Source organism: Schistocerca serialis, chromosome 7 (genome assembly GCF_023864345.2).
Source record: "Schistocerca serialis cubense isolate TAMUIC-IGC-003099 chromosome 7, iqSchSeri2.2, whole genome shotgun sequence".
Taxonomy (NCBI): Eukaryota; Metazoa; Arthropoda; class Insecta; order Orthoptera; family Acrididae; genus Schistocerca; species Schistocerca serialis.
Genome location: NC_064644.1, coordinates 593,537,035 through 593,558,869, shown reverse-complemented (window position 1 = coordinate 593,558,869; position 21,835 = coordinate 593,537,035). Strand labels below are relative to the sequence as shown.

Sequence of the window (21,835 nt, the reverse complement as noted above, 5' to 3'; positions counted from 1 at the left end):
TTGGAATTCCAACGTCATTTAAATGTAAAATCATCAACTAAATGCTAATTCACACATCTCTCACAAATTCACGATTTAATGAACGTCTTGTTCTTCTTTCAAGTTGTAAATTGCGCAAAAATCCATTTTTCATTGCATATGTAAATTCTTAGTTATCAATCTTTTATAAAAGATTGTTAATCTTAAAAAATAATAGCAATTAAATTTTTTCCGTCTCTACGTGTTTTACTCTTCACAGCGTTGGAAACTGAACACAGGGTGGGAGAAGCTTCGAAAGGCAGTTTATGGTGTCTTGAGAACCAAACCGAGGACGAAAATTATTGTTGTTAAACGTCATCCAAAGACGCTATAGAGCGTCAAAATTATAAGGCCAGCATTTAATCTATGCCACCCCTTTAGCAGCAACTAAGCTATCGGGTCAAACGTATCCGGACGTTGCTATGTAAGACGGTCTTGACCACTAATGTCGCTTGGACCCGCTAGTAGAGTATCCAGTCACATTATGGTAGCCACGTGTCAGAAGCCTGAATAACCACCTTTTTGCAGCGAGGACCGCTGTGACACGTGCAGGAATAGGGTCAACAACATTCTGGGAGGTACCGGCAGAGATGTGCAGCTGTGCCGACTCCACTGCCGTGTTCCTCGGTTGAGGATCCTTGACGCGAACAGCCCAGTCGAGGTGATCCCACAATTTCTCGATTGGTTTTCAATCCAGGGAGTTTGGTAGCCAGGGGAGTAAGGTAAACGCCCGTTTGCTGGCCAGAAGAATACGGCAAAATCGTGCTGGAGCTCTTCGAACTACGCACGTGCACTGCGAGCTTTGTGAAACGTTACATTGTCCTGCTGGTAGATGCCATCCTGCCGTGGAAAAGTAAACGCATGCATGGGTGGACATAGTCCCGAAGGACAGATGCGTCCCTGAGTGGATACATTGAGTCTTCCAGAATGATGAGGCCACCCAGAAATGCCACTAAAACGTTCCCCACGCTACAATGCTCCCTCCTACGGCCTGGACCCTTCTGACGATTGTTAAGGGGTGTTTGCTGTCAGAAGCCGAACACGACAAAGGCGGTGTGTCACCTGAAAAGACCAGCTGTGGACTTCCAGTTGCGGTATTGGCGTGCAAATTCCACCCTGGACAGTAGTCAGCACAGGTTCATGAACTGGGTGTCTGCTGCCCACGTGCAGCAACGTTCGCTGAACGGTCTTTGAGGAGACACTGTTGCCAGCTCCTTGGTTCACGCGAGCGGCCAGTTGCTCAACAGTTGCACGTCTGTTCGCCCGTACACACCTCCGCAGCCGTCGCTCACCCCTGCCATCTACGGCCCGTGTTGAACCACAGTTGCTGTGGCGCCGGTTTTGGATAGCGCCGTTTTGCCATGTACGGTATACAGGGTGATTCTAAAGTCACTGTACATTTTGTACATAAACAAATTTTATTAACCAATATGTAATGGCACTGCAACTTATGTTACAATAGGACTTAATTTCAGTACATTTCAATGTGACCAACTTGCATGTCTAGGCACATCCCCCCAGCGCTCCACTGTAGACCGAAAAACCTGCCCAAGCCTATCTGGTGTAATCTCAGCAGCTGCGCCTCGAATGCGCTGTGTTAAGTGTTCAGTGTTGCGGATCTTCACCTGGTATACCTTAGACTTGATAAACCCCCATGCAAAAAAGTCTAAGGGTGTCGAGTCAGGAGAGCGGGGTGCCCACATCCGTGGAGAGGCACGACCAATCTATCTGCCGGGAAATGCGTGATTCAGATAATCCCGAACAACGAGGGCAAAATGGGGTGGTGCACTATCCTGTTGAAAAACAACAGTATCCATAATCCCATCAGATGTCAACTGGGGCTCCAAAAAGAGTTCCAACATATCTAGGTATGTGGTTCCAGTAACGGTTTGTTCTGCGAAGAAGAAGGGCCCGTACACTATTGACCTCGTTATCCCTAACCACACATTCACTTTTGCTCTGTCCCATTGCCATTCCTGCAGCACACTTGGTTGTTCGTCTGCCCAGACCCTGCAGTTGTGTCTGTTCACATGTCCACAGGTATGAAATGTAGCTTCATCACTGAACAACACATTTTGCATCAAATTATCATTTTCCACAGCTTGTAGCAGGTCATGACACATAACTTGTCTGGGTGCGTAGTCCTCCGCTTCAAGCTTATGTACGACCTGGATATGCTACGCACGTTTGTGGAGCTTGTAACGAAGAACCGTCCACACAGTGGTTTGAGGAATATCAAGCTCCCTACTAAGTCTTCTGGTAGATGCGGAAGGGCTACGTGTGATCGCATCCTACACACTTTGCACGGTGTCTGGCGTTATGGCCGGCCTTCCTGGACGTTCGTCATCTGCAACACTACCAGTACGCTGGAATTTATTGACGAGGGTCTTGATAGCAAGTCTGGTGGGGCCTGTTTTCCGGAATCGACGGGCAAAGTTTGTCCGCACCTGTTCATACGTCATTCCACGAAGACGAGTAGAAACAACAGTGATTCGTTCTTCTTTCGTTAGCATTCTGTCGTAGTACCTGCAAGAAACAAATATTCCGTTACTATATCACTGAAATGTGTAGTGACTTTAGAATCACGCTGTACTTTAACCACCAAATTTACAAACATAGCCATTTCGAACTGCTTCCATCCTTGGCCCAAGACCCAACTATCATGCCCTTTTGTACCTCAGGTAAATCGCTCCATTTCGGCATTACGGCAACGACTGCATTGTTTACCACGTCTCCCCAAAACTCCTTATATACCGGGTGATCAAAAAGTCAGTATAAATTTGAAAACTTAATAAACCACGAAATAATGTAGATAGAGAGGTAAAAATTGACACACATGCTTGGAATGACATGGGGTTTTATTAGAACCCCCGCCCCACCCAAAAAAAAAACAAAGTTCACAAAATGTCCGACAAATGGCGCTGGACAGCAAAACATCAGTAACTGCTACCGTGACGGGTGAGATGAACGCCGATATGTTACAAAAAAATGGCTCTGAGCACTATGGGACTCAACTGCTGAGGTCATTAGTCCCCTAGAACTTAGAACTAGTTAAACCTAACTAACCTAAGGACATCACAAACATCCATGCCCGAGGCAGGATTCGAACCTGCGACCGTAGTGGTCTTGCGGTTCCAGACTGCAGCGCCTTTAACCGCACGGCCACTTCGGCCGGCTCCGATATGTTACAGAATCGCATCATCCCCAGCCTGGCTGATAAACACCTGCTGGAACGTACGATGTTTATGCAGGATGGCGCTCCACCCCATATTGCTAGACGCGTGAAAGATCTCTTGCGCGCGTCGTTCGGTGATGATCGTGTGCACAGCCACCACTTTCGTCATGCTTGGTCTCCCAGGTCCCCAGACCTCAGTCCGTGCGATTATTGGCTTTCGGGTTACCTGAAGTCGCAAGTGTATCGTGATCGACCGACATCTCTAGGGGTGCTGAAAGACAACATCCGACGCCAATGCCTCACCATAACTCCGGACATGCTTTACAGTGCTGTTCACAACATTATTCGTCGACTACAGCTATTGTTGAGGAATGATGGTGGACATACTGAGCATTTCCTGTAAAGAACATCATCGTTGCTTTGTCTTACTTTGTTATGCTAATTATTGCTATTCTGATCAGATTAAGACACAGCTGTTGGACATTTTTGAACTTTTGTATTTTTTTTGTTCTAATAAAACCCCATGTCCCTCCAAGCATGTGTGTCAATTTGTACCTCTCTATCTACATTATTCCGTGATTTATTCAGTTTTCAAATTTATACTGACTTTTTGATCACCCGGTACCCTCCAGTGCTAGTGGTGCCACCACCCAGGTGAGTGATTATTGCACGTTCACGTCGAACATAGGCCGTGATCACATTAAGGTGACAGGGCCCTGTGTAAAAGGAGGTAGGAAGTATTTTGTTGTCAGCAGAAAAGCACTAACAGCAGAGTGGACTCAGTGATTTCGAACGTGGACTTCAGTTTCTCTATCATTAATTTCTCTGTTCTTTCTAAATGTTTCGCTTGCTCCCATAGTTCAGTTTTCACGTAACGTACAATTGTCTGACAGAAAAATAAAGTCAAACACAGCAAAAATGATGAAACGTCACCGAAACATGTATGAGGGGGCACAATGTTTTCAAAACATGTTTAAAGTGGTCCTTTGGTAACAATGTTGACATTTTTTTTTGGATACGGTGCTAAAGTGGTGTTCCTGATTTGTTCCCACAGGCAAGGGCGAGAGCATCTGGGACCACATGCTGCACGAGCACCCAGAGTGGGGCTGGAACGGCCAGAACGGCGACGTGGCCTGCGACTCGTACCACAAGTACGCCGACGACGTTCAGTGCCTCGTGAACGCCTCGGTAAGTCGCTGGCCACCTACAGCTGGCTTTCATCCGCCTGACGTGCAGCTGTTTTAAGGTTACGTAGATTCTCTTAGCGGTTGGTTTTTTATTGTCTTTGACAGTCTGATGAACATTGTCACCTTAGCACTTCCATTTCTTTCCTACATTGTGACACAGCTTGCTATTATAATTTACTTAAAGCCCTGTTCCATGTCAACTCGTAACTTTGCAATATGATAAAAATGTATCAAATATATGAATAACACGGTCCCCATAATCCTTCAATACTTAGAAAAGAAAAAAGTAAGTTCTGATGCTCTTGGAGCGGCGACTCAACTTTCCTGACCAAACACTACCTGATCAAAAGTATCCGGACAATCCTTTGTGATTTGTATCGGACCACTAGATGCCACAAGATGTGGACCGCCAATATAGAAGAAGGTAGGGTGTAGCGTGTTCTCGGTAGAGAAGCAATAAGAGCGGAATGGGCCAGTCAGGAGAGCTTAGTGATTCCCAAGGTGGACCAGTCACTGGATGTCACCTGAGAAACAGAACCACCAGGGACATTTCAGACGCTCCTGGTGCTGCCCAAGTCGATAGCTGCGGATGTGACTGTGAAGCTGAAATTCGAAGAAACAACCTCAGCCAAAGCAGCACCAGGCAGACCTCATACAGCGACGGACAACGACTGTCGATCATTGTGGACAGGGGTTCCACAAAATCGTACGAAATCAACAGAAGGACCTACCTGTGAGTTCATAAGTGCTTCCAGTAGCCCCGCTAGCGCAATGACTGTGTGTAGGGAGTTAAAAACAATGATATACAGTGATGCAGCAGTTCCTCATAAGCCACACATCTCTTTAGTCGAAGCTAAGCGACGCTTGAGGTGCTGTAAAGAGCGACGTCACTGGAAAGTGGATGCCTGGAATCTAGTGATTTGGAGTGAGGAATCGCGAGATACCCTGCGAAGTTTGGTGGAACCGTTTGGGTTTGGAAAGCGTCTGGAAAACGTTACCTGCTTACTCGATACTCACAGCAATTTGAGTGTCGTGACACAAATGTATGTAAACACTTTTCCCGACATTGCCCAAGACCCTGCAATCTACATAACTGTAGCAATAGGAAGGATAGCGGTAGTGCCAGCTCTGGGAAGTAAAAAATAGAAATTGGAGGAAAGGAAAAGAACTCCAATGGGCCCAGTACCTCGCGTAGTAGTAATGGGATGCCATTGGATACGCCACACTATCACCTTAGTTCGCATAGTCGGTAATCTAGTCAGCAGCCAGTATATGCTGAGGCCAATAGTTGTATGGCCTACCTGCTAGTTTTCGTGATGATCCCTTTCATTGCGATAAAGATTTCCATATGTTACGCATGCTGTTGTGATCCACCTCTATAAAGAGGGTTTTCGACTGTTTCCTTAGCGAGCGAGAAGTGTTACCAGTAATCGTTCTTTCCGCAAACCATATGTGACTGGAGCAGGAAAAGGGGGAAGAGACAGTGGCACATAAAGTACCTTTCCTTGCGAAGTAAGATGTAGATGTAGATTGTAGGCGTCCATCTCTGTTAAATAGTTGATGCTCACTTCTCTTGCAGGCCGACGCGTACCGGTTCTCCATCTCATGGCCGCGGATACTACCGACTGGAGACCTTGACAACATCAACCAGGCCGGCATCGACTACTACAACAACCTCATCAACCTGCTGCTCGCCAACAACATCCAGCCTCTGGTAAGCCCTCAGCTTAAGCAAAATCTCTGTAGTTTACAATCATGTGGAATTCGGCTCCACTTATAACAGTTTTGTGCCTCAGAAAATTATACGTTTAAGATGAAGGGGGTACCCTGATCTTGTTTGCAGTAAAGCAAGGTATCTCTCAAATTACATAGGCATTTTATCGATGTTTCAATTAATTAATATTAATTACAAAATTGTCATTTGGATGAACCAAATTATCTGTTCAAAGTATTTTGTCTCCGACAGTGATATTTCGTTTGCTTGAAAATGCTTTTTAAACAAAGTGTCAAAAAGCAAGTTGAGCACTGCTCTCATATTAGACCTACTTCACGGAAGCTGTGTCCCACAAAACCTCTTACGCCGCTGCGAATAAGACGTGGTTCTGAATTTCAGTACATGTTCCGCAAACTTTGGACCGGGCAGTGACAATTAACGTTACCACTAAAGCAAAATCGGATCTGCATTAAGAAAGTAAGATATGTCCTGTGGCTGTCATAACCATGCTCTGCATTACGCTCAGAAGTTATTGCCTCAGATTGTGAAGATAGGTACACAGTTATTAAGTGACACAGCTGAAACATACTCAGCACATTCACTACAAGAGCAGCAAATACAATTCTGACTGCACAATCTTATCGACGTAAAATATGCAATTACACTAATGATCACAAAGTCCTAAGGAAAATTACTTTACTCGTCCCATATATTAAGTCCATTCGAGGGGCATTGGTCAGCAGGGGTCGTCCAGAAAGTAAACACTTGTAGATCCGTGTACAGCAGTTGATCACATTCGTGTACAACTTGCAGACAACCCGCTGATAAAAGGTATGCCGGATTTGAGAAGTAGACCTTCACTGTAGCGGCGTTATATATGATCCCAGTGAGTGATTGTCTGCAGAGAGATGGCGAGGTGGTATTCCCAGTTGCTTAGGCGCATTTGCTTCGCAGCAATTTCCTCATTTCTGGAGAGTTGTTTCCGCAGTTCATTTCATGACGGATTCCTCCTGATAAGCATAAAGAGCGGTTATCTAATTTCTTCGCTCAGAAGGGTAGCATGTTTCACGAATTTATCGCAGGATGAAAGAGGTGTACGGAGAGTAGTATCTCGCATGATGCACAATATTTCGGTGGTGTCAGCCTTATGAAGCGAGATTTGTAAACACAGAGGACACGCCATGCCCTGGGCAGGCACACGTTGTCACCACTGGTGGCGCAGTTTCGGCTGTGGAAGAACTCAAACTGACGAAATGTCGGATCACCACACGTAACATTCCTGTTGCACTGTCCACAAGCAAAGGAACTGTGCGGCACATAATCCACGAGAAGTTTGGTTATGGCAAAGGCTGTGCACATGGGTCCACAAGTATATTTCAGAGAATCAAAGGATTGTGACAGTGGATGTTTACCTGGCCCATGTGTTGATATACCTCGAACAAGGAACGGATTTCGTTGCTCAGACTATGACATTTGATGAAACGTTGCGTCAAACATTTCGACCATGTTGCCAAACGAATGAGCATGGAATGGCGGCATCCCCTGCTCCCCTCATTCAAAAAATGCCCACACTGCCTCCAAGGCGAGAAAAAATATGCTTAGTTTCTTTTTGGACGAAGAAGGTTGTCTACTTATCCACTGGCGACCACGAGGTGCAAAAGTTAATGCTGAGCAGTATCGCACCGTGTTGCTGAGGTTAAACAACAAGCTTAGGGGCAAGCTCTCGAATGAGATATCACATCTCCAGGACAACGATAGGCCACATGTGGCCAAGAAGACCTCTACTTCCTTCAAAAATTCCGATGGGAGTTCCTGGAGCATCCACCTTACAGCGTCGATACCTCCCCCTGTTGCTCGCTTATCAATCTCTGAAATGTCTGAGGTTCATCTGTGGCAAGGAAGTACACGACACCGTGGAAAATTGGATTCGTCAGCAACCCGACGGTTTCCACATGAAGTGTAACTGTAACACTGTTCTTAAAAATTTCTGTACATATAACAGTAGTTTCCTTTTCATTTCGGCACACCTTATACGAGTAACTAGAAGAGAGAGCGAGAAAAACTTTCTGCTGGTGGACCATTCGGCTCTCTAAATACCCGATGAGCGGAAGGATACTGGCACGCTCTAGTTCAGCGCACGTGACTGCCACTGCAAAGCAATGCGTGAAACGATCGCCTCTTGGCCGTGAGTCTGGCCGGTGCCACGTTTTGGTTGTGCCGTTTACGCCTGGCGAGCAGGCAGCCCTGCAGATACAGCTGTGCTGCGGAACACCGCAGTGCCCCTTGGATACAGTGATATATTACGCTAAGAGACGACGATTTTCCCGTATATTATCAAGTAATATGGAAAATAAGAAAACAATTAGCTGCGTTAATGTGTAGGGTGTATCATATTCAATAGGAAAACTGACATGGGTACAAGCATACAGTTACGGAAGGAAAAACTTCCCGTAAGTGTGAATCAGCAAACGAGAGACTACTCTCGTATCGAAGGTAGCAGCATTCAGTTCCCGTACAATATTATGAATGTGATATTTCTAAGGAAGCTTCTCATCTGTCTACAGTCCTACGAGTTAGGGAATACGAGTTTCCTCATTACATGATCAATAAGTGTCAACAAAATTTCAGATTTATGAGTGTTCTATGGCAGAAACTGAATGCGGTCTGCTTTGTCCCATTTGATTGTCCTCTACAAGCGACCAGATGATAGACAAAGTTTTCGGTCGTTTATAGCTGCTGATAACTGATACAAACCAAGCAAAGCTGTTGACCTGCATAAAAAATCTTGTGACACACCACTGCCCCCCTTTACACTATTATATCCTTAATTATCCGAAAATTTTGTGTCTCAATTAATAATGTAGAAACAGTATTTCTTAAGAATAAGACGACGTACGTTTTCAAAGGCTTTCAAGAATTGTTAAAAACTGGAGTAATATGACGCTTTACTTGGGTGTCGGAATGAAACGCTTACACAATATAGCTCTCGAAATTTCTGCGTCTAGCCTTGTACAGCGCATCTTTAAAACGTTGTATTCCTAATAGCGTCATTTCATCTCAAATGGCCCAGAATTTAAATGAGATCGTCACTCGACCCTCTCCTAGTTGGAGGAAATTTTTACGGGATTATAGATATGAGTCTTACATAAAGCCATGCCAAATTAAAGCTCGTTAAGTAGTATGACGAGGCCACAAGTTATGCTTTTGTAAGGGCCAGTTTTTCCATATAGTGGCAGATATGAATAAATCACTAGGTTCGCTTGTCTGTTTCTCATGATCTAAAGGGCTTCCACGCTGAAACACGTTGATTCTGATCTTTCTTTTTGGGGGCGGGGGGGGTGTACAACACCATAGGTGCAGAATATGTGCCCAGTGTAATGAATATTTATCACAATTTGCCGTCAACATATATCATAAATCTTGACATCACAAATTTGTATCAATGTTTGGCAGCTCGTATCTTACGATGGAATGGGTTTCTATGGTTCTGAGCACTATGGGACTTAACATCTGTGGTCATCAGTCCCCGAGAACTTAGAACTACTTAAACCTAACTAACCTAAGGACATCACACACATCCATGCCCGAGGCAGGATTCGAACCTGCGACCGTAGCAGTCGCGCGGTTCCGGACTGCGCGCCTAGAACCGCTAGACCACCGCGGCCGGCAGGAATCAGTTTCTGTTGCCGATCTTTTCCTGATTTCCCGCCAGATAGCGTGACATAAGGTTGTGTAATTGATGTCTTGATTACTCAATTAAAACAACTTTACCGTCGGTTTAAAAACTTATTCATTAATTTTGTCCGATTTTTAAAAGTCTAAAACAGTAATCAGCACAATATAGTCTAATCATATACTGCAACATCTAACATGAATACATGTCGAGGTTGGGTGACATTTATCTACCCGTTTTAGTATTAGCTTATAAACCTGCAGGCAGAATAATATAGAAAGACCAAGGAACAGTTGGAAACATAATACGAAGAGATTTAACATTTTTAAAGGCTAGTCTATCAAGTTCAGAACAAGGAGGGCATTTTACCAGTGGATCCTTGATGCTTCCACATTATTAATCCTTTCTTCTGCGGTATATAATTTGTAACCATATATGGTCAGTTTCTTTATTGAGTATAATACTTATTTTCTGCGCGATTCTGATTTATACTGGTAGCGGTAATGTTTGTTCTCTGTAAAGCATGCAGCAGAATGCTGGAACTTTCTGTGGCGTTGTTGAGATACGCTGTTATGTAAGGTCGTGAAGCCTTTCAACTACAATTATTATAGATGCTGAAATGGTGTGTTGTTACTAACGCTTTCGTTTAGTTAAGAGAAACTGGCCGGCCGCTGTGGTCATGCGGTTCTAGGCGCTACAGTCTGGAACCGCGCAGCCGCTACGGTCGCAGGTTCGAATCCTGCCTCGGGCACGGATGTGTGTGATGTCCTTAGGTTAGTTAGGTTTAAGTAGTTCTAAGTTCTAGGGGACTGATGACCTAAGATGTTGAGTCCCATAGTGCTCAGAGCCATTTGAACCATATTTTTGAGAAACTGACTGATCTATTACGTTCATACTGTGTTAGGGCGGTGTAGTGTATGTTACAGAGTAGAAGCAACAGGCCATACAATTCTTCTTTCTTCGAATAGGAAAGCAAATATATGATAGATCCCTTTGTAAAGATGTACAAATGATGTTGTTACTCTCGCTTCCCACGCCCGGGTTCCCGGGTTCGATTCTCGGCGGGGTCAGGGATTTTCTCTGCCTCGTGATGACTGGGTGTTGTGTGATGTCCTTAGGTTAGTTAGGTTTAAGTAGTTCTAAGTTCTAGGGGACTGATGACCATAGATGTTAAGTCCCATAGCGCTCAGAGCCATTTGAACCATTTTTGATGTGGTTACATCATAATCGAAAACGTACATGGTATGGCTACTATTCAGTAGTCCTTATTTATAAATATGTAGAAATAATGTCATTGCACCATAATCAGAAACATACATGGAGTGACGATCTGGAAATCAGGATGGTTAAAATCATGACAATCGTAATTCACGGACAGAAGTAATCACACGTTATAGTGACTGTATTTTTACTCTGTGACGTTGATTGGTTACGAATTGTTTTGCACCTGGAATACAAATAAAGGGATTGAGTGCGCCAGTTGCAAGAACGTAATCAGATTGTCGCAGACATTTATTTCGACAAACGAAAGTGCTTTGGGCCAAAAGTAGACAAACCTAACAAATTTCTGTTAGAAAATACCTGACCTCTTTCCATTGCTAATGATCAATACATAAGAACTAAAGAAACTTTCGAATAATCTGTCGTCACGCGGTGTGGCCGCGCGGTTTGAGGCGTCGTATCACGGAGTGCGCGGGCTCTCCCGCCGGAGGTTCGAGTCCTCCCTCGGGCATGGGTGTGTGTCTTGTTCTTAGCATAGGTTAATTTAAGTAGTGTGTAAGTCTAGGGACCGATGACCTAAGCAGTTTGGTACCTTAGGAATTTACACACATTTGAACATTTTGAATGATGTGTCACTGCCAGGTAACATAGCGCGATGAAACTTGGACCACACATAGAAAGAACTGTCATAGTATAACTGAAAGAAATGCGCAGTACGACGAACACAAATAACACTTTTATTCAAAGATGATAACCACACTGAAGTCATCCCGATTCATAGCGGTGTCCTGGACACTACGAAAGGTGGGCCTTGGTTCCTAAACGCCATGTGATCACCTGGGACTGCAATGCATTCTGCGCAGGCATGCTGGCCGCAAGCTTGGTGAGGAGTTTTTGTACCAGGGCGTTCCATTCCTCTATCAGCGTGGTTGACAACAGCGAGGCCGTCATTTGCTTACGTGGAGGTTCTGCGATACATCTGCACAAAGCATCCCACACGTGCTCACGAGTGAACGAGCAAGCCAGTCCATTCACTGAATACCGTCTCGTTCCAAGAGATCCTCCACAGCATTGTTCGATGCGGTCGGGGTTTTCACTCATAAAAGTGAAGCCAGGGCCGAACGCATACCTGAAAAGACGTGCACAACAGTGTCGTAGCAGCGTTAACCGTTAAGTGTCCCGCGTTCAACGGTTTCGACATCAGTACGCCCATGTAACACTATGCCTCTCCTTACCATAACACCTGCACCAGCAAAACGATCATTTTCGACAATGACTGTGTAAGAGTGTGGGGGGTTTCGTTATTGCCTATTCTTGAATTGAGAACAACTGTGTGAGGTGAAATGGCAAGTTTAATTTCGCAATATTTCTCACCAAATTACAGCTTTTCACACAGTTTTCAACTCGCCAACATAAAAACAGCGCAATGGATAACGCACCTTGCCAACATCAAAAAGTGAAATAAGTTCATACACAACAATGTTAAATATTAACTCTCTGAAAGAACATTAATCTTAAGCACAATATTACGAAAGTTTAATTCGAAGTTTCTTTACATTAATCCTAAGCACAATAATATGAAGGTTTAATTAGACGTTTCTTTACAAAATCGCTCCTACACATACGTTATGATGTTGGTCAGTACTACGAAAATCGTCCGATTCCGGTTCGAAGTTCGGTACTATTTAGGATGACAATCAAGTCTACGGTGGATGGTTAGTCAAGTGACAAATTTGAGCGCAAGGCTACCCAAGGCCGCTCGAGTTTACAGTGGACGCAAGCTGGTGAACCAACAAAGTTTACGCCTTTGCACGCGGTATTTACCTTAAGCTGCGACGTGCTGCTGTCTGCAAGGCCTCTCTCTCCCACTGAAATTCCTACAAAACTAACCTGGCCTTTGCTGAACTTTCCAGTAGAAACTTTCCCTATGTTTCTCGTATTGCGACAAAGCATGTACTCAACCCTAGTCTTATTGTATGGCGACAAACACGCGCATGGTTGGAGCAGCGTGCATATTATAGTGCCCACTCAGTTCTCGCAAGAACAGTTAGCTACTTTGGCTGGTTCGTTTCTCCACATTTGGAGCTAAACGTTGCTACAGCTAATTTTAGCTGGAATGCAGCCGCTGTGGACGCAGTGTCACACCAATTTCGTCTCTGCGTCGTACGGAGAGTTAAGCGTTCCATTCTGCACTTGACGCCAGTTCAGAGAAGAGTCCCTCACACAAAATTTCTCTCTTGTCCTCTCATGGCAGAACTGCCTCCCTCCACTTGGGTTCCTTTTTCATGTCACGGCTTTTTTCGACCAATAGGAGCGTTCCTCCCACTTTGTAGAAACACCCTCTACCAATCGCAACGTCCCTTCTATCAAACTGCGTCGAAACTTCAGTAGTTTTCTCCTTCCTCGTGAGTTTCCGTCAATCGGACGTTTTGTGCCCGTTCCAGATGCCTAAAGTACATTGACCTTTCTGTGTGTCGCACTCAGTGGAGGAAAATGTGTCACTTGCTTTTGTTCGCATCCCGTTGGAATTTCGAAATGCAGTTTTCTAAAGCTTCTTCTCTGCTCTTGCACCGATGCCCTCACTACAGGCAGCCCTCCAGCTTGAATCACCTGGCCCAGGGAAGCTGTCCTCCTTTCTGCCACCCCTTTAAGTGGTTGCCGGCGTAACTCCCACAGCACGGCTTTGCTACGCCATTGTGAAGCTGGATTTTCATACTAAAAGTGACTAGACTCGCGTTCCCTGTTCTGCCTTCCGCTCAAAGACATGCATTGTATAGGAATTGTGTGTTAATTACCGTCGATTGACTGTCACCCCTTTTTGCATTACATATTGATAGGCAAATGTTCTCATAACTGTCGATTTACGTTAGGTGTCATCTTAACCTTCTCACTGCGATTTGTAAAGGTCCCATGTAAGGTGTGAATCTGACCATTTATTCTGCCACCTTACAACTGACTTACGCTCATACGGCGAGAAATGGGAACACTTAATGCGCCAACGAATATTGTCGAACATGATCGTTTTGGTCGGCCAGGTGGTATGGTGCGGGGGCATAATGTTACACGGGCGTACTGTCCTCCAAATCTTTGAACACCGTACACTCAGGGGTCAACCTACTCCTTCCCCATATCCGTCCTTTGAGGGGTGCATTCGGTCCTGGCTCCATTTTTATGGGTGACAATGAGCGACCGCATCGAAAAGAAGGAAATCTTGGAAATGGAGGATATTCGGCAAGTGGACTGGCCTGGCGTTTCGCCGATTTAAATTTCATAAAGCACGTGTGAGATGTGTTGGGGACATGAACTGCAGCACGTGCACATGCACCAGCGACTGTCCAGCAATTGCCAACCGTGGTGGTGGCGGAGTGGCACGCCCTGGTGCAACAACTCCTTACCAAGGCCGTGGCCACATAGTAGCACATTGCAGGGCACGCATTGCCATCGGTGGCATTAAAACCATGTCACACCTTCTGTAACGTCCAGGGGACATCATGAAACGCGATGGCTTCATTGTAATATCATTATCTTTGAACAAAATTGTCGTTTCTTTACCTTTTCATCGCGTAATTATTTCAGTTAACCGAACTATGAGTTTAATACCTCACAGTTGCAAAATACTAACGCGACTTGTTAACATAAAGATGGAAAAACTGGTAGAAGTTAACCTCGGGGAAGATAAGTTTGGATTCCGGAGAAATATAGGAAGAAGGGAGGCAATACTGACCCTATGACGTCTCATAGAGGACACGTTAACGAAAGATAAACCTACGTTGATAGCATTTGTAGACTTAGAGAAAGCCTTTGAGAAGGGAGTGAGATAGGGTTGTAGCCTATCTCCAATGTTATTCAATCTGTATACTGAGCAAGCAGTAAAGGAAGCAAAAGGAAAATTTGGAGTAGGAATTAAAGTCCAGGGACAAGAAATTAAAACTTTAAGGTTTGCCGATGACATCGTAATTCCGTCAGAAACAGCAAAGGACTTGGAAGAGCAGTTGGATGGAATCGACAGTGTCTTGAAAGGAGCAATAAGACGAACATCAACAAAAGCAAAATGAGGATAATGGAATCTAGTCGAGTTAAATCAGGTGATACTGAGCGAATTAGATTAGGAAAAGACACACTTAAATTAGTAGATGATCTCTGCTATTTGGGAAGCAAAATGACTGATGATGGTCAAAGTATGGGGGGTGGATTATAAAATGTAGGCTGGAAATGGAAACAAAAGCGTTTCTGAAGGAGAGAAACTTGTTAACATCGAGTATAGATTTAACTGTCAGGAAGTCTTTTCACAAAGTGTTTGTATGGAGGGTTGCCATGTATGAAAGTGAAACATGGACAATAAGCAGTTTAGACAACAAGAGAATACAAGCTTTTTAGATGTGGTGCTACACAAGAATGCTGAAGATTATACGTGTATATGGAATTGGGGAAAACATAAATTTGTGGTACAACCTGACTAGAAGAGCGGATCGGCTGGTAGTACACATTCTGAGACATCAAGGGATCACCAGTTTAGTAATAGAGGGAAACGCGCGGAAGAGGGGGGGGGGGCTGGGAGGGAGGCGGGGTTATCGTAGAGGTAGACCAAGAGATGAATACAGTAAGCAAATTCAAAAGGACGTAGGTTCCAGGAGTTACTCGGAGACGGAGAGGCTTGCACAGAATAGAGTAGCATGGAGAGCTGCATAAAACCAGTCTTTGGACTGGAGACGACAACAACAGCAGTACCTTCTGTACTATACTGTGACAGTTCTGTCTATGTATGGTTCAAATATCTTCAACGTATTTACTTGGCAGTGGCACATCATGCGAAAGCTACTTTCACCCTTAAGGTTAGCACACCAGTGTAGAAGTAAAATAAAAAGCAGTGTGCCTATTATCGATAAGAACTTCTGAAGGTCGTTACCAGGGCCTGAAATTATGGTTGCTAGGAGAGATCTGGTAGGCGGACTATGATGAGAGCGTTGCAGTGGAAAGTCGTTTACCTGCGATGGATGACTGCTGCCTGAATTCTCGCTGCGGTCGACTGGCAGCGAATAGCGGCGACGGCGATCTGGGTGGGACGGGCGGCGTGGCAGCAGCCAAGTCTCGCCAAGGCCTTCGTCAACGTCCCTCCTCTGGCGTCTCCAGGAGTACTGTGCGGTCTCACAATAAAGCAGCTACTCTGCTGTTTCGAAGTCAAATTCTCCATAAGGTCGACCTCTCTCCCAGAGTTCTGCCGAGATCTCTCTGCGGGCACGGTCGGGCACCCAGGTGCTCAGCTTACGTTCTTTATCGGGCAGATCATATTGCAACAGCTTTGTTAACTGTTGAATACCACAAACAGTTTTCACGGTAAGACCACACTCAACCGCCAGTAACGTTATTACTGGAAGTCATTCCCTCATTTGTCTAGTTTCATATCATCTGATAAGTATTAACATCTCGTGTCCAATGATTGCGTCTGTTTGTCATTTCTGCTTTTGAAGATCGCCTTTACACCTGCTTCTTCAGCATGCCAAAATGCGGTTTGACCCACGACACATTCGATACCTGTTCAGACACATGATAGTGGCCGTGGGAGGGCCTCTGGCTCCAAGCTGCACGGTGTTGCCTGCTTCAGTGTCAGGCTGCTGTTGTATATGGGCGATAGGCTGTCTCGTATAGCCGCAATATTACATCGTCATTCCAAAAAGCTAGTTACTGTATTATAATACACTTTTGATCATAACCAGTATTTATGTCCTAAGCAGACTAATAAACGTCGAGTTTCAGAAGTACAGGTGTGCTTTTTACAATTAAATTTTCCATTCGATGGACCTATACTACTACTGATCTGTAGGCTCTGCTACAGGGTTCTCACCAGGACGTTATTTGGTGTGCAGGTGACGATGTACCACTGGGACCTGCCGCAGGCTCTGCAGTACATCGGAGGCTGGCCCAACCCCATCATGGCGGACTACTTCGTCGAGTACGCCAGACTGCTCTTCGACACCTACGGCGACAGGGTGAGTATGAGTTCGCCTCTTTTTTTCTACACAAAGGTGAACTCTCTTAATCTGCTCGTAAAATGATGGGTGCCTGCTTGACTTAAGTGGCATGGATACCGTAACAGTAATAAGGATATGATTGTACAGACCAATGTTATCTCGCGCCACAAGAAAGGGAGGCAACTTCACACTGACCCACTGCACTGAAATAATAGCCGTTGCCCTGGTTTGTTTCTGAGAGGTATCCTCAGTTATTCCTTCATCCAGAGGATACGCAAGCTGTTAACACGCTAAAATAGACACGAAACTGTCTGTAGGACTTGGAAATGAAGAGGCTCTTAGTGGGTGGTAGGGAAAGGTAGCCAGTGACAAAAATAAAATTCGCAAACTCAAGCTCGGAAAATTGGTTTCCATTCTGAATACCTAAGGAAATCGCTACAGTCTCCTATTCGTCACTCAATGCTGACATTTCTGCGGCTGGATACCACTACAGCGCCCAACTCATCCTGTATCTTTAGCCGGTAATTTTCGATGGTCAAAGTGTGTGCTATCTTGAGCGTCAGAGCACAAACGGTTGTATCTGAGCGATACCAAAACTGTGAGACATGCGTTAGCATTAAGACATGCATGAGCATTAAGTTCAGTGATACAGTTCTATGTAAAATCGTGAGAGTATAACAGCTAATGGCAAAGTGCATACCCAACTAGTTTTGTAGAGCATCACTCCAGTGATAGCCTTGCTACGATGTTGTGATGAGCCGTTGGGTTGTTCCCAGCTCTAGGTCAGACGTAGCTGCCTTTGCACAAACTCACGTCTCACAAAACTTGTAAGCACCAATTAACTAGTCTGCCAATGTTCATGTTATATTAATACCACCAATATGTCAACTAATACAAAAGTCCAAACTGGCATTTTCAAGCACGTTAATGGAGTTACTTGGTAAGTTGAGTATTAATTTCTGTTCCAGTCATATGATAGAAAATAGACAATCAGGCGAACTGCAATACCGCTTTACGCACATATACGAAGAGAATAGCAACGGCTCAAATAATTACCTTCGTTGCTACATGGTACTCTTACGTTTTACTCCCTGGCTTGAACGTTGCAAGTCCATTTGGAGTAAAACCTTACTTTCCTCCCGTAGTGAGAACCATTTACTTATTTTCGATAGACGAAAACATTATTGCATCCTGCACAACCATTCATTCACATGATATAAGATATTTACGAGTGTGAGACGTTCTTTTGAAAGAGCCGGCCGGTGTGGCCGTGCGGTTCTAGGCGCGTCAGTCTGGAACCGCGGGACCGCTACGGTCCAGGTTCGAATCCTGCCTCGGGCATGGATGTGTGTGATGTCCTTAGGTTAGTTAGGTTTAAGTAGTTCTGAGTTCTAGGGGACTGATGACCTTAGCTGTTAAGTCCCATAGTGCTCAGAGCCATTTGAACCATTTTGAAAGAGGCGCTTTTATTCCTTCCCTCGATTCGTCTGACCACACGTCTTGGGTCTAGATTCAGAGCTGTGAATAATTCATAAATGACAGATCTGCTCTTTTTACGATAATTTCTCACTTTATTCAAAAAGTGGATATATTTGTTTCGTATGTCTAAAAGTTCAAGTAGCGCCTTCCCGTTATCTGATGACCTTTATCATCTGGGAAGTGTTACACAGTGTTAATTATACGAGCATTAAAACATATAAATAAAAGAGAAACAAAAAGAAAAAAAAACTCACGTGCGTAAAGCCTAACTTGTGTGGCACGAATCGTAGTGACAAAATGCCTCCTTTAAAGACTTATCTTCTCCAATTAATCGAATTAACGTCTTTAATATCGGCACTTTCTATGTGCCGCTGCTATTTATCTATTAGTCTCCTGACAAACTGTTCAGCAATGAGTAGTGATGAGAACAATCGAATTGAAACAACGGGTTCTATCTATTGTTGAGAAAGAGTCGATTCATTCAGTAGTACTTTTACATATCAGTTGGACTATTGTACATTCGTTCATTCATTCATTCATTTCTTTCGAGTGAAATCAGTACGTGGAAGCAACCGAATGAAAATAGTCTGTACTGTCTGTGGTAGTTTCCCATATTGAGTGAACTATTCATACTTCATTTTCAAGTGAAACCAGTCTGCAGTCTTTCTGTTGTTTGTCTGTCTAATCTGAGCGTGATTTTCGACAGTTCGCCTCAATCGTCGATGTGAATGCTGAGCTTGTTAAAGATTAAAAGAAAATTGTCCAATGACAATAAATATTTTGTGCAAAAAAATACTTCTACAAGTGATAGCATATGCTTAAAAATGATGATTAAGTCACCAAATACTTCGCCATTTACCAAAAGATAATTATCGGTGATGGTTGCAAACGAACAGGAAGAGAGAGAGAAAGAGAGAGAGAGAACTTTCATAAATTTAAATTAAAAAATTAAATGGTCATTTATTTAAAGGTAAATTTACTATATAGCACCAGTTATCAAACTTTTCAAACCAGCCAAACATTTATATTCAATTCGTATTTAAGTATAAGGGGCAGTCAAACGGGAACGAGAAAAAAGTAAGTAAACAGTTTATTATTTCAAAAGTAATAGCCGCAACTGTTAATACATTTATCTCACTGTGAGACAAGACGGTCACTGTCTCCATGGGGAAATGTTTGCGGTTGCCCACGGAACCACGATCGTACTGAGGCGTGCACCTCTTCGTACGGAGCAAATGGACGGCCACGAATGTCTTTCTTCAGGGCTCTAAAAGTACAGAAATAGCTTGGGGCGGGATCGGGACTGCATGGAGGATGTGTCAGGGTTTCCCAGCGATACAGCTGCAGCGTGAAGGAAGCAATCTTCGGAACATGCGAGCGGGCACTGTCCTGCAACAGAGTGATGTCTGTCAACCTCGGTGGCGCGCTTCAGTTCTTGCAGTGTGTCCACGTAGCGCTGAGCGTTAATCGTGACGCCTTGTTCCAAAAAGTCACCGACCAGCGAGCTCTTACAGTTAAAGGAAAAGGTCATCTTGACTTTCCAGGAACTGGTGTGCCTCTTGTATTGACTGCGCTGCTTCAGTTCCATGCTGTCCCGATTTCTCCCTATGCAATTTCCACATTTTTGGAGCCCTGACGAAAGGCATTCGCAGCCGTCGATTTGCTTCGTACGGAGAGGTGCACGCCTCAGTACGATAACGGTTCCGTAGACAAGTCCAACCGTATTTCCCTTAAGGCATTTACTGTTTTGTCTCACAGTGGGGTAAATGTGTTAATAGTTATGGAGAAATAATAAACAGTTTACTTATTTGTCTAGCTTTTATTTCACTGATTCTTATAAATAAATAAAAATTTTGAAAATACTTCGTTATTATAAATACAGTTTTTATTTCCCTATCCTTTTAATAATATACGTTATTTATCTCCAAATCTGTTGGCAAGCCTAATCATGGCTGTGTGTAACTGGAAATGCTGAACAAGCTGCAAGTGAAATCACTCTTATCTGGAGACCGAAGGAAAATATTCATATGACTGACGTGCCGTCAGACACTGGATCAGTCGATTGTCTTATGTTAAAGGGAAACGACTCGCACCAAGAGGGTGAGCGCAAAACACTGATATGGTTGATGTGCCCACAGGGACTAGCTTCATTCCGTTGTCTCACTCCACTGAAAAAACGGACTGCGTGAAAAATCAGTCGACTGCCCAAATGGGTAATTAAAACCTGTCTGTTCTTGCATCACTCGTAATCAGAACGACAATGCGTTTCTGTACCGGGGCTACGATATTCGCTGCAATCAGTACCATTCGCTGTTTCAACTTGACAGTACTACGTACACGGAAAATCTGTCTGCGAATTGGCACGAAAGGAAAGTAGAAAGATTACGGTTTCACGCCCCGTCGGCAGCGAGAAAGGAGTACAAGTTCAGGTTGAGGAAGGAAATCCGATGTATGCTACCTTAAGTGATATAGGAGAATCTAGCGAAACCTAAATCTGGATGGCTGGGTGGGGATTTTGACCCCTACCTCCCTGATTTTGAGTCGAGTGTACATCCAGTGCATCACCTCGGCCATTCCGCGTTGTCGGCGAGACAGACTTTGTTGTGTGCCAAGGAGGAAGCTGTCGCGGCGTCGCGTCCTACAAGGGGGCCGCTGCATTATACGCTATGGCACTCAACAGCGCTAAAAGTAGGAAAGAGTCTTTATGGGCGAAAAGGCTGCTGAGCAGTCAAGAGGAGAGGAAAAGCTTGACATTTCTTCTAAAATAAGTTCAGAGGACAGACCTGTATCGAAATTAACTGGGGATGACCGAACATAATTATTAAATCCTACTGGACCTTGCCCAACAGAAATTAACGTAGCATGACACTGTGGTGAGAAAAGCGAGATTACTTTCTCTGAGAAGTAATCGGCAGCTCTTAAGGTTCTACTTCTGAATAGAAGTCTGTCAGGTAACTGTACTTTCGTTACGTAAACACCCTCACTGCCAGTATCAATTCTCTTCGGGTCACAGTGCCACATGTTTCTCGGCAGTACTGTGAACACCGAGTTCTTATTTTTATTATTTCCTCCACCGTTGTCTGCGGCCTACACTCTTTTAATAAGCACAATATTTCGACTGATGCTGTATCACGTTTGTTGCTGTTGTAATAACCTTTATTTTTGATGTCAAAACAACGCGGCTTCGGTTCGTATTGTTTAATTAAAACACTCACGCGTTCTCTGCAGCAAGTCGCTAACTTCTACGTTTATTCTTCTCGAAATCAGTTTGTTAGTGCGCCGCATGTATGAAACAGACGTCTTATCTGCTGGAAAGTACGCACGTGAGTGGGTACATTGCTTGCTTGTCTTCAGTCATCGCTAGCGGTAGCGAAATGTTTATTTTGAAAACATTCGCTA

The 21,835-nt window shown here is 44.3% G+C and overlaps 1 protein-coding gene across 1 annotated transcript in view; it reads left to right on the top strand.

Moving 5' to 3' along the window:
• Positions 1-21,835, top strand: part of LOC126413273 (myrosinase 1-like) — a 66,108-nt gene that overhangs the window by 4,809 nt on the left and 39,464 nt on the right. Inside the window, exons 2-4 of the mRNA XM_050083173.1 lie at positions 4,248-4,381; positions 5,960-6,094; positions 16,853-16,975. Coding sequence (XP_049939130.1) covers positions 4,248-4,381; positions 5,960-6,094; positions 16,853-16,975 — 392 coding nt within the window. The remainder of the gene's footprint in view (positions 1-4,247; positions 4,382-5,959; positions 6,095-16,852; positions 16,976-21,835) is intronic.